This window comes from Gambusia affinis, linkage group LG05 (assembly GCF_019740435.1).
Source record: "Gambusia affinis linkage group LG05, SWU_Gaff_1.0, whole genome shotgun sequence".
Lineage (NCBI taxonomy): Eukaryota > Metazoa > Chordata > Actinopteri > Cyprinodontiformes > Poeciliidae > Gambusia > Gambusia affinis.
In genome coordinates, this window is record NC_057872.1 from 20,305,539 (window position 1) to 20,318,581 (window position 13,043).

At 39.3% G+C, this 13,043-nt stretch overlaps 1 protein-coding gene across 1 annotated transcript in view; it reads right to left on the reverse strand.

The window, feature by feature from the left end:
- The window catches only part of LOC122830575 (CUGBP Elav-like family member 3), a 31,755-nt gene extending 19,084 nt beyond the window's left edge, over window positions 1-12,671 (reverse strand). The window contains exons 1-4 of the mRNA XM_044116007.1: window positions 12,653-12,671; window positions 12,524-12,554; window positions 11,841-12,090; window positions 8,945-9,027 (exon numbers count right to left, since the gene is read on the reverse strand). Of these exons, the coding sequence (XP_043971942.1) occupies window positions 8,945-9,027; window positions 11,841-12,090; window positions 12,524-12,554; window positions 12,653-12,663 (375 nt within the window). The 5' untranslated portion in view covers window positions 12,664-12,671. The remainder of the gene's footprint in view (window positions 1-8,944; window positions 9,028-11,840; window positions 12,091-12,523; window positions 12,555-12,652) is intronic.
- Between the last annotated feature and the right edge of the window lie 372 nt (window positions 12,672-13,043).

Consider the following 13,043-nt stretch of genomic DNA (forward strand, 5'->3'; position numbering starts at 1 on the left):
CAGTGTTCTGCTAACCAACCATATCACAATTTGTCATGATGAACCCCCAACATTCAATGTATTTTAATAGGATTTTATGTGACAGACGAACACAAAGTGGCACCTAATTTCAGAATGGAAGGAAAGTAATACAAGGTTTTTCAAATGTTTGTAACAAATGAAAATCTGAAAAGTGCGGCATGCAATTAATTTCAGCCCACTTAAGGAATTACTATGCAGAACCACATCTGCAGCTCTACTGGGTTTATCTGAAATTGTCAGGTTGAAAGCATTCAGCAGTGACTGACACAAAATTTTTGTGTTTTGTACGAAGTGCATTTTTTTCATGGAGAATTTTTATTTTCCTGCTCAACAATAAATTAATCTTACGATACTTTAATTGATCAAACAAATTCAATGCAAAATAATAAAGGTGCCTTTAACATTTGCTTAACTGAAAAAAGATATAAAAAGTCCAACATTCTGAAGTTAGTAGGTTTTAATTTTCTTGGTACACATTTTTTAAAATGTATTTATGGCAAAAAATCGGGAGATGCCTCATGTTTTCTTTGAAAATGCTTCCTGTATTTAGCCAGGTTTATTGGATGGCTGTGCCTTAGTCAGCTTTTCAACAAGGCACTGAATGTTAGTGGCCTTTTTTACTGTAAAATGGAAAAGGTTAATAAAAGACAAATACTTTGAGTTATATATTGTATTTTGTTTTTTAATCACCCTAATTTGGAAATTATCGTAACAATAATAAAAAATTCTTATGATAAGAAAATGAGAAGCGATACGATAAATGCCCAACTCCAGTGAAGAATTTTATTCATAAACCATGTGTCCTTTTAATTTCATTTGACATTTATGTGGTACTTTGTACTAGTTTATCACCTAAAATCCCAATAAGATAAACTGAAGTGTGTATTTGTAAGAAAATGTGATAGAGTTCTGCATATCCTCAAACAAAAGATTGATAGAAAGCACATCCACATTGCTATTTAAGCTTGATCGCAGACAAACAGACATTTGCCTTAAAACAAATACCCTCGGCACTTCAAACCCCCCTCGCTTCGACTCCTCCCCCTGTCTACCTCTTTCACACACACACACGCACACACGCACACAGCCAAATCTACACCTGTCCCTTTACTGCCATCCCGTCCCACACACAGTGAGGATAAAAATAGAAAAGCAGCCTGAGGGATGGGGGGAGCGATACACATCACAAACCCCATCAGGAGGAGAGAGATAGAGGCAGTGGAGGAAGAGATGGAGAGAATATAAAGACAGAGAGAGAGAAAGAGAGAAAGAAAACTGGGGTCTGCTCTAAATTGAAAATGCAGCAGTAAGCAGCGAAGGGGAATAGTAAACAGTGCTGCTGACCACATAAATATGCAAAATTAGCCTACAAACTCGCCCTAGTGGATAATTGCTCATCATAGCTTTGCCCCACAGGGAGGTTGTCTGGCAGGCTTCTCAGATTCCACGTAGAAACTCAAACACTGATCACACACCACACGAACAAACCCTAAGCGGATCTGATAAACATTTATCACACATACGTGATGATGGACACATGCAAACATGCCACCTATTATCGCAGGCTTAGAGCACAGAAAATACACCGATACTAAGGGCTACAGATTGTAATTACATTTTATCCCACTGTCTGTGCAAAGTGATGTAACAGAAGTGAAAGAAGGAGCAACAGTAATTCTGAGCTGCCGTTTCTGCCCCCGTTGATGCTACATGCATAAAAAGTTCGGCCTTTTTGGCCAGGGACATCGATAAATTCATGCGTCCTCCTTCGGAGAGGACACGAGCTCAATAAAGGGAGAATAAAACAGCTCCCGTCATGTTTACAGCTGTAACCGTGAGACTACGGTAATTCAATTTATCGGCTCAGGTGCGCCATCGGGGCTGTATGTGTTCAATCAATATGAAAAAACTACAAACTATTATTATTTTTTAATAAGAGTATTGATCCTCTGCTGTATCACTTATTGCTAACTGCTTGTCTTTTGGCTCTGCTACCTTTTTAATCATTTAGAAGCACCAAGAATGTCATGGGAAACACAAAGTGTGTATTTCCATGTGTGTGGTGTGTGTGCACGCGCACTGTTTTGGCTCTAATCAAAAAACAGGGAGCAAAATGCTGCCTGGAGAGCAGTAAAGCATGACAACACACACCTGGTAAGCTGCTTATCACACTTTAATTTCACCTACACTCAGATCTGCGGATGCCAGTGTGATTAAACAGATGTGTGCGTGTGTCGCTGTGTATAAGGGTGTACAGGGGTGGGTGTGTGCGAGTGTGTGTAGAAACAGTCGTATGTGAAGTAGCACAGAAGATGAAGGCAGAGATAAACACAAAGAGGCTGCAGATTAAATGGGGAAAGAGAGATATCAACAGCAGAGAACAAAAGAACAGATAAGAGGAAAGATATGTGGGGAAATACAGCAACAGTAAGCCGTGGAGGGATGGAGGGATAAAGAGTGTAGGGAGATATGAGGTTAAAACCTAACCAGGAAGCGAGGGAGGGAAAAAAAGAGGGATAGGTGGATTGAAAGAGATATAAGGAGTCTCTTATGAATAAATACAGTATTCAGAAACCATTTGAATGGTGGCAAATCCGATTAAACATATATTTTTGACAAAGTGAGCAAACGGCCTTGCAAAAAATATTCATAAATTGGTTTTATGAATATTGACTTTTTGTAAAATTACCACCACAAACTTCAATGTGCAGTTATATCTGGATTTTAAGTGACAGGCCAACACGAGGTGGAACAAAACTGAGAAATTGAATGAGATTCCTACTGTTTTCAGCGCCTCGGAGTAAACACGGCACATTTGGCCTCATTTACTTTGCTGAGCTTGTTTCTACCAGCTTTGCATATATACAGATCTCATGCCTCAATGCTCTGGACTGTCTTTGACAGGAATAAATATATAAAATCCTTTTGAAGACAAATTAAGACATTTTTTTTGTTCTGTTTTAGAAATGTAAAACAGAACAGAAAAGCAGTGGCTGCCGTTCTGTCTAATGTGCTGCGGCAGAGTTTGTAGGACCTTATATTTACAGTGGATGTCATAATCGCCTGGAAGGAATGTTTTACTGCTCTGACAGCAGCCTCTGCAACAGACCTCCACCCCTCCACCAAACCTTGACCTCTGACCTTGCGTATTGCCAGCAACTCTTCAAACTAAGAGTGCACAAAAATGAGACTTCGGCAGAACAACAGATTTAGAGCAGTAATGAAGCCAAAACTGTATAATATATACATTTTGTATTTAAGATAAAAAACACCTTTGTCTGTAAATATGTTCAACCCAGAACTTCACTCAGTTCAAATTCCTTATAAAGCAAAAAATGTATTACGCACTTTTTGCTATTCAATTATTAATGAGTAAATTAAAAAAAATAGTCAAAACATCAGCCCTACACTATATTGATGTTAAGTAAAGCAGAAAGGGTTGAGCATGTTGATGTTACAAGGTTTTTTTTTCTGCGCTTGAATTTTTTGTTACAAATGATCAAGCATTCACTAAACGAACTCGGAGTTATTGCCTTTTAGCCAATAATATTTCAAAAAAAATTATTATTAGTTTATTTGCATATTTTAATGTATTCCTAATATTGTATAACAAACAAATAAATGAAAAATCTGCAGAATGTGTCAATTTTAAAAAATCTAATTAATTGATTAATTGTCAGTTTCTAGGGCCTTTGGAAAGAGACAAACCCACAGCATCACAGATCCATCCCTATACTCATCAGTGGATATGAGACCATTTTCGTAAAAACAGTGTTAGTTCCAAATGTTCACGGTTCAAATGGCTCTTAGACAACTTTCCATGTGTATACTTGTGATTTTCGGACAGAAAATGCTATTAAACTTTATAAACAACCAATTGCCATATATAATAATAATAATGTCTCATTCCTTTTAGGGAGATTTGATGAGCCGCTGGCAATGTACTATTGGTTTTAAATTAAACATCAACATATTAGGCCAAAGATACATTCCTGGGAGTAACTTTTATGCCTCCAGTATTAATGCCAATGGCTTTTCATGAACTCTGGACCACTTCTAACCAAACATCTGCAAGCTACAATATAACTTCAATTAAAAATTTATATTAATTTCTTGTACTTTAACAAATATTGTGTAACTGTTGCTCTTCCCATGATGTGCTTCTTCTTTCCTCCTTCTGAGTCCAAGCTAAACAAAAGGCGCAGGACTCCCTGATAAGGCCATCTGTTCATCTCACTCTCAATCCCTCTGTATTTTTTCTCAGTTTCCAATCAGAAAATCTCTTGCTCTGCAGAGGCTGGCAAGGAAATCTGAGACAGAGCATTCCTCTTTTGTTTCCTAATGCATTGCTTTAACTGTTGTACATTAATTAATTTACATAGGTAAACTGGAAGACATTGTATCAAGCACCTTTTCATTGCATTGTGATTACTGTACAAGACAAAAACATCTATGCTTCTCTTCCATTAAACATTCATGATGAGCCTGATGTTGCACAGATTTAAACTGAGTCTGGAAATGGAGAAAAGTTTGCAGGAAACTCATCTAAGAGCCGTACAAAAAGGGCAGGGGAGGACGAGCAGAAAGTGGGAGGAGATGGAAACGGTCAAAGGGGTCAACTAATCAAGAGGAAGGGAAATGAAATGAGGGCTAGACGAACTGTGGGGGAGAGGAGAGGAGAAGAGAAATACTGAGCAAGACTGGAGTAGAGAGGACGACTAAAGAAGGGTTACCATAAATGACTGTGAAATGAGAATCTGAGCAGAAACTGCGAGTGTGCAGCGAGAGGAAAAATGTGAGCAGAAAACAGCGGGGAAGGGAAAAGAGCTGGGGAGGGGAGGGACGTGAGTAGGAGTACCATGAAATGAATGGATTGGGGGAAGTGGGGAGAACATCCTGTAATATCCTACTGGTGCACGGAGACTGGAAGACAGGAGGGGAGGAGCTGAACATGGGACAGAGTGGATTTGAAAGGAGGAAAAGGAGATATAATGGAATGAGGCAAAGGATATTGAGGGTTGGGGGACAGTGAAGGAAAAGCATGTCACAGGAAAAGAAAAGGATAGGACAATGTCCAGAAGTGTGAAAGAAAGAGAAAGTCATTTCCAAATCCTGTCAGAGAAAGCAACAGAGGCGGGCAGGTGGAGCCAAGGAGAGCAAGGAAGGAGAAAAAAAAGACATTTGGTGGAAACTTAAAGCAGAATAAAACCTCAGACTAGGTTAAGGTAAACAGAATTCTAATCTGTTTCAAAGAAAGGATGTACAAACAAAAAGCAAGTGAATGGACTCGTATGATTATCAGTTTCTTAAGAGGAATAATCATATTCAAGCACAACCAGGTCGAACTAATACCACTCTTCAGTGTAGGTGCTTTTACTAATGGAAGAAGCTTGTAATTTTAGTATCATTTTAGAGTCATCGTTTAGTATTATTCATGTTTCAGAATGGAGGTAGAGGAAGCATAAAAGATGGAAATCGTAAATAGGTCACAAATCTCTGAAAGGTGCATCTACATACAAATCTAGCTTTAAAAGAAATGTCACACTCCGGCTGAGCCGAAGCAGTAAGGACAAACAGAATGTAAATAACTGAATAACTATGACATATGTATGGTTTGAGTAAGCAAACTGTGTAAGAGTTACTTTATGAGCTGTAAGCGCCACAACAGTATCTTAGTCAAATATATTTTCACATTGTTATATGCACCTGATTTGAATAAAAATTGCTATTATTTTCAAATAAACCTCAAAAGGTTGGACAAACTGAGAACATTTAAAAGAAGGTTTTCTCATTAATAGTTTAGGGTTATTAAAAATCCAACACATGATAGCCACACCCATTTTTAGCACAAAAGGCAGTGGGCTTTGTGATTGTTAGATCTTGGCTCTTCAGTCTCTTTAGTAAGTATCCACCCTTCAAATCATTCATCTTTGTGTTCAGAACAATTCCTTCAGTTTATCTGGAAATATGCTGCAACTTTCAATCTGTGAAATTTGTCTCCATACAACTAGTACTGATGTCACAAGCGGAAAAGGAGGAGATAAAACACAGTAGAGTTAACTCCAAAAACAAAGGGCAGCACGGGAAAAAATAAAAACCAAACAACAGACTGCAGAGAGGTGTTCTAAATGCAGAGAGGTCAAACGTCTTAGCAGCCTCTAGTTGGATTAATGTCTTTATGAACACGCTGTTAGTACAGGTGAGTGTTTATGTGTTCTCCAGCTATATGAAAGAGCATGCATGATGGTGCTAAATATGTATGTATGCAGGGATTTGTGCTCATACGTGTGAGAACATTTCCCTTCTCCCTCATTTTCTCCTCAGGCTCTTAGTCAACTATTTTCTCACATAGATCTAATCAACACTCCAGCTTGCGGAGAAGGTGCAGGAACTGAAACTGTGATCGGCTGCAAAGCAACACAGAGAAAACGAGATGGAGAGACTTGCAGTAACGGCTGAGGCACACTGACTATTCTGTTGTAATTGCTGTGAATCTGAACTAAGATAAGACAGAAAGTGGCGCATTTTTCTAAATGACTTGCATTTTTATATCTTGCCCTCTAGTAGTCAATTTTGCTTATAATCCTTTGTGTAAAAACGTAGAGTTAGAAAGTATTTCCAGTAAAGATGCATCAGTAAATTGTCAAGACGTTAACATAGGTTAATGTTCCTTTGATCTGTCCAATAAATTGTTGGTTATATATAGCACAAATTATACACTGTATTTCCAATTTATGAAATGTATCAAAACTCAGCGTTTGTCTATTTTGAGTCTACAAACCCGGAAAACTTATTAATTATTTCATTTTTCTCTGATGGATTCAACATTTTTAATCTCTTATGTGTTGCAGTACAAAGAATAAAATATTGGAATCAGTCACACATCAAAGACACATGTAATTATACCAGCCACAAAATGCCTGATCTAAATATCTCAAACAAGACACCTGGAAACCAGGTCAGAGGAAAAAAAAAAAAAGAAGGGAAAAGCTAAAGATAGAGAGCTGCAGCCTATGAGACAGACGCTCTTCTTGCACAGTGCCCCCTCCATAATGAACAGTGTCCTACCCCTGCACAGTCATTGCTCACAATCCCTCAACAGAAAGACTGTAGGGAGCCTGGGATGAGACAAAGGGGAATGGTCACATTAATTACACACACTCTCTAGACCAGACCTGGGCATTTTAAGGCCCGCGGGCCAGATATGGCCCGTTGGGCATCCCTGTCCGGCCCGCGTCCCCCCAGTCAAAACAAAACACCGTATTTTCGTGTGCATGCGACACAGCTGTCTTTTATTTTGAAAGGGCTTGACGCACCGTTTATGAATGCACGTACGTAAATGCTAACGCACAGCAACAGGTGATGCTAGCAGCCGAATACACGATCCCCACAAAATGTCATCTCACGGTAAAAAAAGAAAAGTTGATTCCGAATTCTGCATTTTTAACAAGGCATGGACAGCGAAATATTTCTTTATTGAAGTCAAAGGCAAGGCCGTGTGTTTAGTTTGTGGTGCGCAGGTGGCTGTGTTAAAGGAATATAATATCCACCGTCACTATGTGACCAAACAGAAGAGATACAAGAACTTTTCAGAGAAAGAGCATGTCACTGAGTCGTCTGTACTCGTAGCCAAGTTGCAAGCTCAACAAACACTTTTTACAAAACGCCTGGCATCTAGAGGAGCTGCAGTCAAGGCAAGTTTTGTCATATCCCACAAGATTGCTAGGAAGAGCAAACCTTTCTCTGACGGAGAGTATATTAAGCAGTGCTAATATTTCCTGAGAATAAAGACGCTTTTGAGAACATCTCCCTCTCCCGCCGCAAACGTAACGAGAAGGATTGAGGACATCGCGACGAACCTGGTGCTGCAACTGAAAGACAGCGTGAATGATTTTGAGTACCGGTATTTTTCCCTGGCTTTGGATGAGAGCTGTGACATACGGGACACTGCCCAGCTGCTCATCTTCGTGCGGGATCAATGCAGAATTTAGCATCACGGAGGAGGTACACACACATGCTTGTTCCTCGCCATGTGTGTGTACCTCTTTAAGTTTCTGCTGTATTTAAAGTACTTTGTGGTACTTTTTTCCCATTCATTTGCATCTGATTGGAGGTACTTTTGTGTTAGTCCTTCAAGTTGCAGCACTGCAGGTTCGTCAGGCTTTTTCCAACACTTAAAACCATTTATTGCTCATATATGCAGTTGATCAGTTGATTAATATAACACACACCATTTAAATTGTGGCGAGATTGAAAAGTTAAAAATAAATTCAGATGTGATGACGATATTTTTTTTAACTACTAATTTGTTAATTCTCACTTCAGCCAAACCACAAATTGTTAATTTTTATTAATATTTACTGAATATTCTTCTTAATAAAAGAATATGATTTAAATATTTTATTACAACAAGAGGTATGAGAAAATGAATAATGAGTAAAGATTAAATTTGAGTCATTGCTGGATCGGCCCTCCAACATATTTCAGATTTTTCATGCGGCCCCCTGAAGAAATTAATTGCCCACCCCTGCTCTAGACGGCAGCTATCACCGGAGGCTGACGGAGGGAACGACGGTGAGATGGAGTGACAGCGAAAGACAGAGAAATGGAGATGATAATGCTCACGGAGTACCCTATATGTCTCCAGCGAGAGGGGGAGTGTTTGTCCTTAGCAGCAAGACGCCTGCCGGCTGCTAGGTTATGTCACTGTGTTACTAATGGGAGCTGAACCTCCAAACACACACACACACACCCGCACACACTGAAGTGTGTATTTGCCTGCATGCTAAATGTCTATGTATTTAGGTGAGGGTGTGGGATCGCTAATACATATATGCAAGGTTGTGTGTATTGTTGCATAAGTAAGCGGTGCCTAGTGTCATGGGAAGTGTGTGTTTATGGCTGTTTGTTTTTGAGCACGTACCCCTGGTAGTGTTTTCTGCTCATGGAGAGCGCTCTGGGCTTTCAGGGCCGACTCTCGTGCGCAATACGTCAGAAACGCGCATCCTGTCAGAAAGAAGGAGGCAAACAGAGGGAAAAAGAGGGCGAGGGGCAAAAGAGTAGGAGGGGGAGCAGGGGTATTGGTGCAAAAGGTCAGTAAGTGGGTCTTTTTCTGCATAATCCTCCAGCAAACAATTTATATATTTTTTACTATTGCTAGGTACATCAGTTTATGGGACAAATCAAACCATGGGTTATTAAGATAAACAGTAATGCTGTTTTGAGGCTATTTTACAGTAATATAATGGTAATGACATAATAACACAAACTTGCCCTCTCAAAGATCAATAAACTTTAATTTTTAACAAATATTTAACACTGGAACTGGAAAAGATTTTAAATATCCAAAATAAGTCAACAGAAAACCTGGAACAACAAATAAATAAATGAGGCAAAAAATAGGTTAGTTGAGGCCATTGCAATAGACTGAAGTTTTTTGTCATCCAGTGTTTGATAGCAATAGAGAGAGACAAGAGAAAAACAAACAATTGTGCAAATGGAAATAATCAAGCTTGATTTAATTTATCATGCGACTAATTGGTTTATTGCTTATTGTGACAGGCTTAACTGGTTGAATTTTCTGACTCGTCGATGTTTTGCAAGATAATAAAAATGTAAACATAGAGCTTAATAGTGAGAATAATTTTTGTAAGGACTCAGAGCACATGACAACAGCACAGATGTGTGCAGCTATGCCAGCGTCCTGCCCTCTCTCAACCACTACGCATAGTACTCGTCTGTACTCCTGTATGCTGTACCTGTGTCTAAGTGTGAGGGGGCAGGGGGCAGTAGAGCTGGCTGGGGAGAGCTGTTTACTACACCTGTCACCAGCACGTCAGACAACAAGATTAGCAGCAGGTTAGCATCCGCTGTGACATAGAATCAGATTAAAGAGTTTAATTCACACAGAGTGTAAATCTGTGTGAATTCATTGTGACTCAACAAAACAAAAGAGGACAAAAACCGAATAATTAAGATGCACTGGCACACATGCCACGCACACACAAAGACACACATGAATCTTCTCGTCCATCTCATTGCTTTTAAGAGGGGCTTACTGTGGCTGTGGGGATTCTCGAAACAACAAATTCTTTCCCTTGTGTCACCCAGGCTTACAGTCCCATTACACTGATTGGAGCACACAGCCTAATCTGGTTCATGTAACCGAAAGAACCCCTGGTCACTGTTTGTGCAAGGCTGTGTGTTTGTGTGTGTGCGAGAGATGGCATTATATAGAGATGCAACGAGAAATTGGCTGATGGCCGGAATTGGCCGATTTTTTTTTTAGCCTAACCAGTGACTGACTGGTTGGAAACTGATAAATTCGATCTTTTTTGATCAGTATGTGCGCTCAGTTTAATTGGTACCAGATCTACTCTCACACTCTTCAGTGTGGAAGTTGTTACTGCGAGAAGAAGACTCAACGTTAGCTATTTTTAATATCAGAGAGGTGTTTAAAAATAAGGTCAGAACAAGAAAAAACCCAGTGAGAAGCCATTTCAAAGGAAACTGTGTCATTTATGAAGCAAGCTAGATTTTGGCAGGTGCAGGCTATTTAGCTCCTTTATCATTATTTTTTGGGGTCGATTAATACTTGACTTTAAAGGGCACTAAAAGGACCAGAATGGACTGTAATTGGTACCCACTTTTGATTACGTTTCGTTGGAGTTTTGACTTCAGCAGATAAAACAAACGCTAAACATATTATAGGAAAGTTGCTCTGCTTTAGTGTGTTGAGATTTCAGCCTGTATCTGTCATGAAACATGCTGGATTTGGAAATGCTGGCACTACACACTAAGTCTCTCGAGAATACAGAGAGACTGATGTCTTCAGTTAATAATGTTACTGCGTAAATCACTAGTAGGATATTAAATCATGTTAAAAAGTCGACTCAAACGCTGTTTTAAAACAGCATAATTCAGTTTTGCAGTGACTGGTCTTAGGAAGTTGCCCCTACTGCTAAAGTATATTTTATATTAATTAATGATCGCTAGAAGCAGTCAGGCTATATAGAATATTTTCTTGAAGAGAAATTGGTATTCTTTTTATCTTCTAGTTCTTATAAAAGAACATACATAAATTAATCAAAGATTTAAATCTGAACGTCCGCCCTTAAAGAAAATTTTTAATTGGTATTGGCTAAGAAAAGCCAGATCAGTGCATCTCAAGTAGCCATGTTAATTCAAGATACCGGTAGCTCCATGTAGGGATGAGAGGTATCAATTTCAAATTTTATCACAATTATTTGAGGCATTTGTTGTGATTACAATAAAAGTGATGATAAAATGGTTTTCAAAATTCATACTTAATCATCATTGTCAATTCCACAACTAAACACAACATGACAATTGCCTCAAATCATATTCAAAAATGTATTCTTTTAAATTATCCTCCTATTCAGGAAAACAGCTGAATTATTAATCTGAGCCATCCTACAGTTTTCAGGGTTTGCAGACTTCATCAATTAGAGTTTAATAATGTCACAATATCTGTGAATTTCTAACATATTTGTTTATTCCACAATAATGATAAATTTTACGATAGTTGTTCATCTGCAACTCTGTGCACTAAGTGAGGTTTCCTGACTGTCTTCATGATTTCACGCCGCGGCGATAACAGGAGACGAATCCACGAGGTGCTGTGACAGTTTCCATGGATACATTTGACAGCTGCCTCAGAAAAATCCACCCATCCAACTCCCTCACTGTCACACTGTCTATCTATTCAGCACTGCCTATCCATCCCCCTGCTTCTTTCTTACTCGTGTCATTTTGTCTGTCTTTCTGCTTACTGTTTACAGTAAGTGGGTGAGACCTACCTTTGTGCATCCCGGTGTATTTATCCTTAATCACCGTCAGTTCGTAGATCTTGCCAAATTGTTCAAAAATGGGCTTGAGGTCCTTCTCCTCCAGATTCCGAGGAATCTGCCCCACGAACAACTTGATGGCGTCGGCCTCCTTCATCGGTACAAAGTGGAGGTGATGGCTGCAGGACCCGAGGGTGGTGGGGGGTGTGAACAGATCAAGAGCAGGTATTTCTGGAGAGGACCAGCTGTTGCTGGACAAGTCCTGATTGAAAAGGAAGAGGAAAACATAAAGAAAAATGTATTTAGAAATCTGAATTTTTAGTAAAAAAAAAAAAAAAAGAAAGAAAAAAAAAGAAAAGAAAGAAAAAGCAGCAAAACTGTAACATTTATTACAATATTTTTAATAAGCCATTTATTGTATTTAAAATTGAATCATCATGTTTTCTATGAACATATTTGGTGGTAAAACATTTATAATTTAGTAAAGATGTAATTCTGCTCCCCAATTACCAAAAATAAAAGCATTTGAGGAGTCATTTTGAGTATTTATTGCCCTGTTTGATGACAAAGGGCTCCAGTACCTTCTGGGAAAACAATTATGCAAATGTTAATTAGCCAATCAACAAAACAATAATGGCACCTTTCCCTCCAATTAAATATATATAAAAGAAAGTATCTGTGAGGGGGAAAATTACCTTTGTGGTCGATAAACGGTGTTGGGGATTCCTGTTGATGGAAAAACAGAGAAACAGAATGAGAATGGATGGAAATCCTTGCACTGGAGCAGTTTCTTTGTTTAGGCAGCTGTAGGTTAGTGCACACACACGGATGTCATAGGGCTCCGCTGCTCTTTGTCCGATCCACTCTCAATGTACACACGCATATACATACGGACCCCAGAACAAAACAACACATGGAAGCGTAAGGACTACACACATGGAAGCACTTACCGCTAATTAAAATCACTCATGGAGCTCGCGTAGATCAGAAATTACTCAAAGATGCTCTCGGTCGGGTCCCCGTTGTTGTCCTCGCCGCTCCGCTTCGCTCCGTCCGGTCCGCCAGCCTCCTCTCGGTGCTCGCCGCTCTTTGTACCCAGCCGCGGTCTCCCTCCTCCTTCTCCTCCTCGGCGTATACAGATACTACTACAAGTGGCTCGACTGTTTACGTGTGTGTTTGTGTGTGTGTGTTTTTAAAATAAATAAATAAACGAGT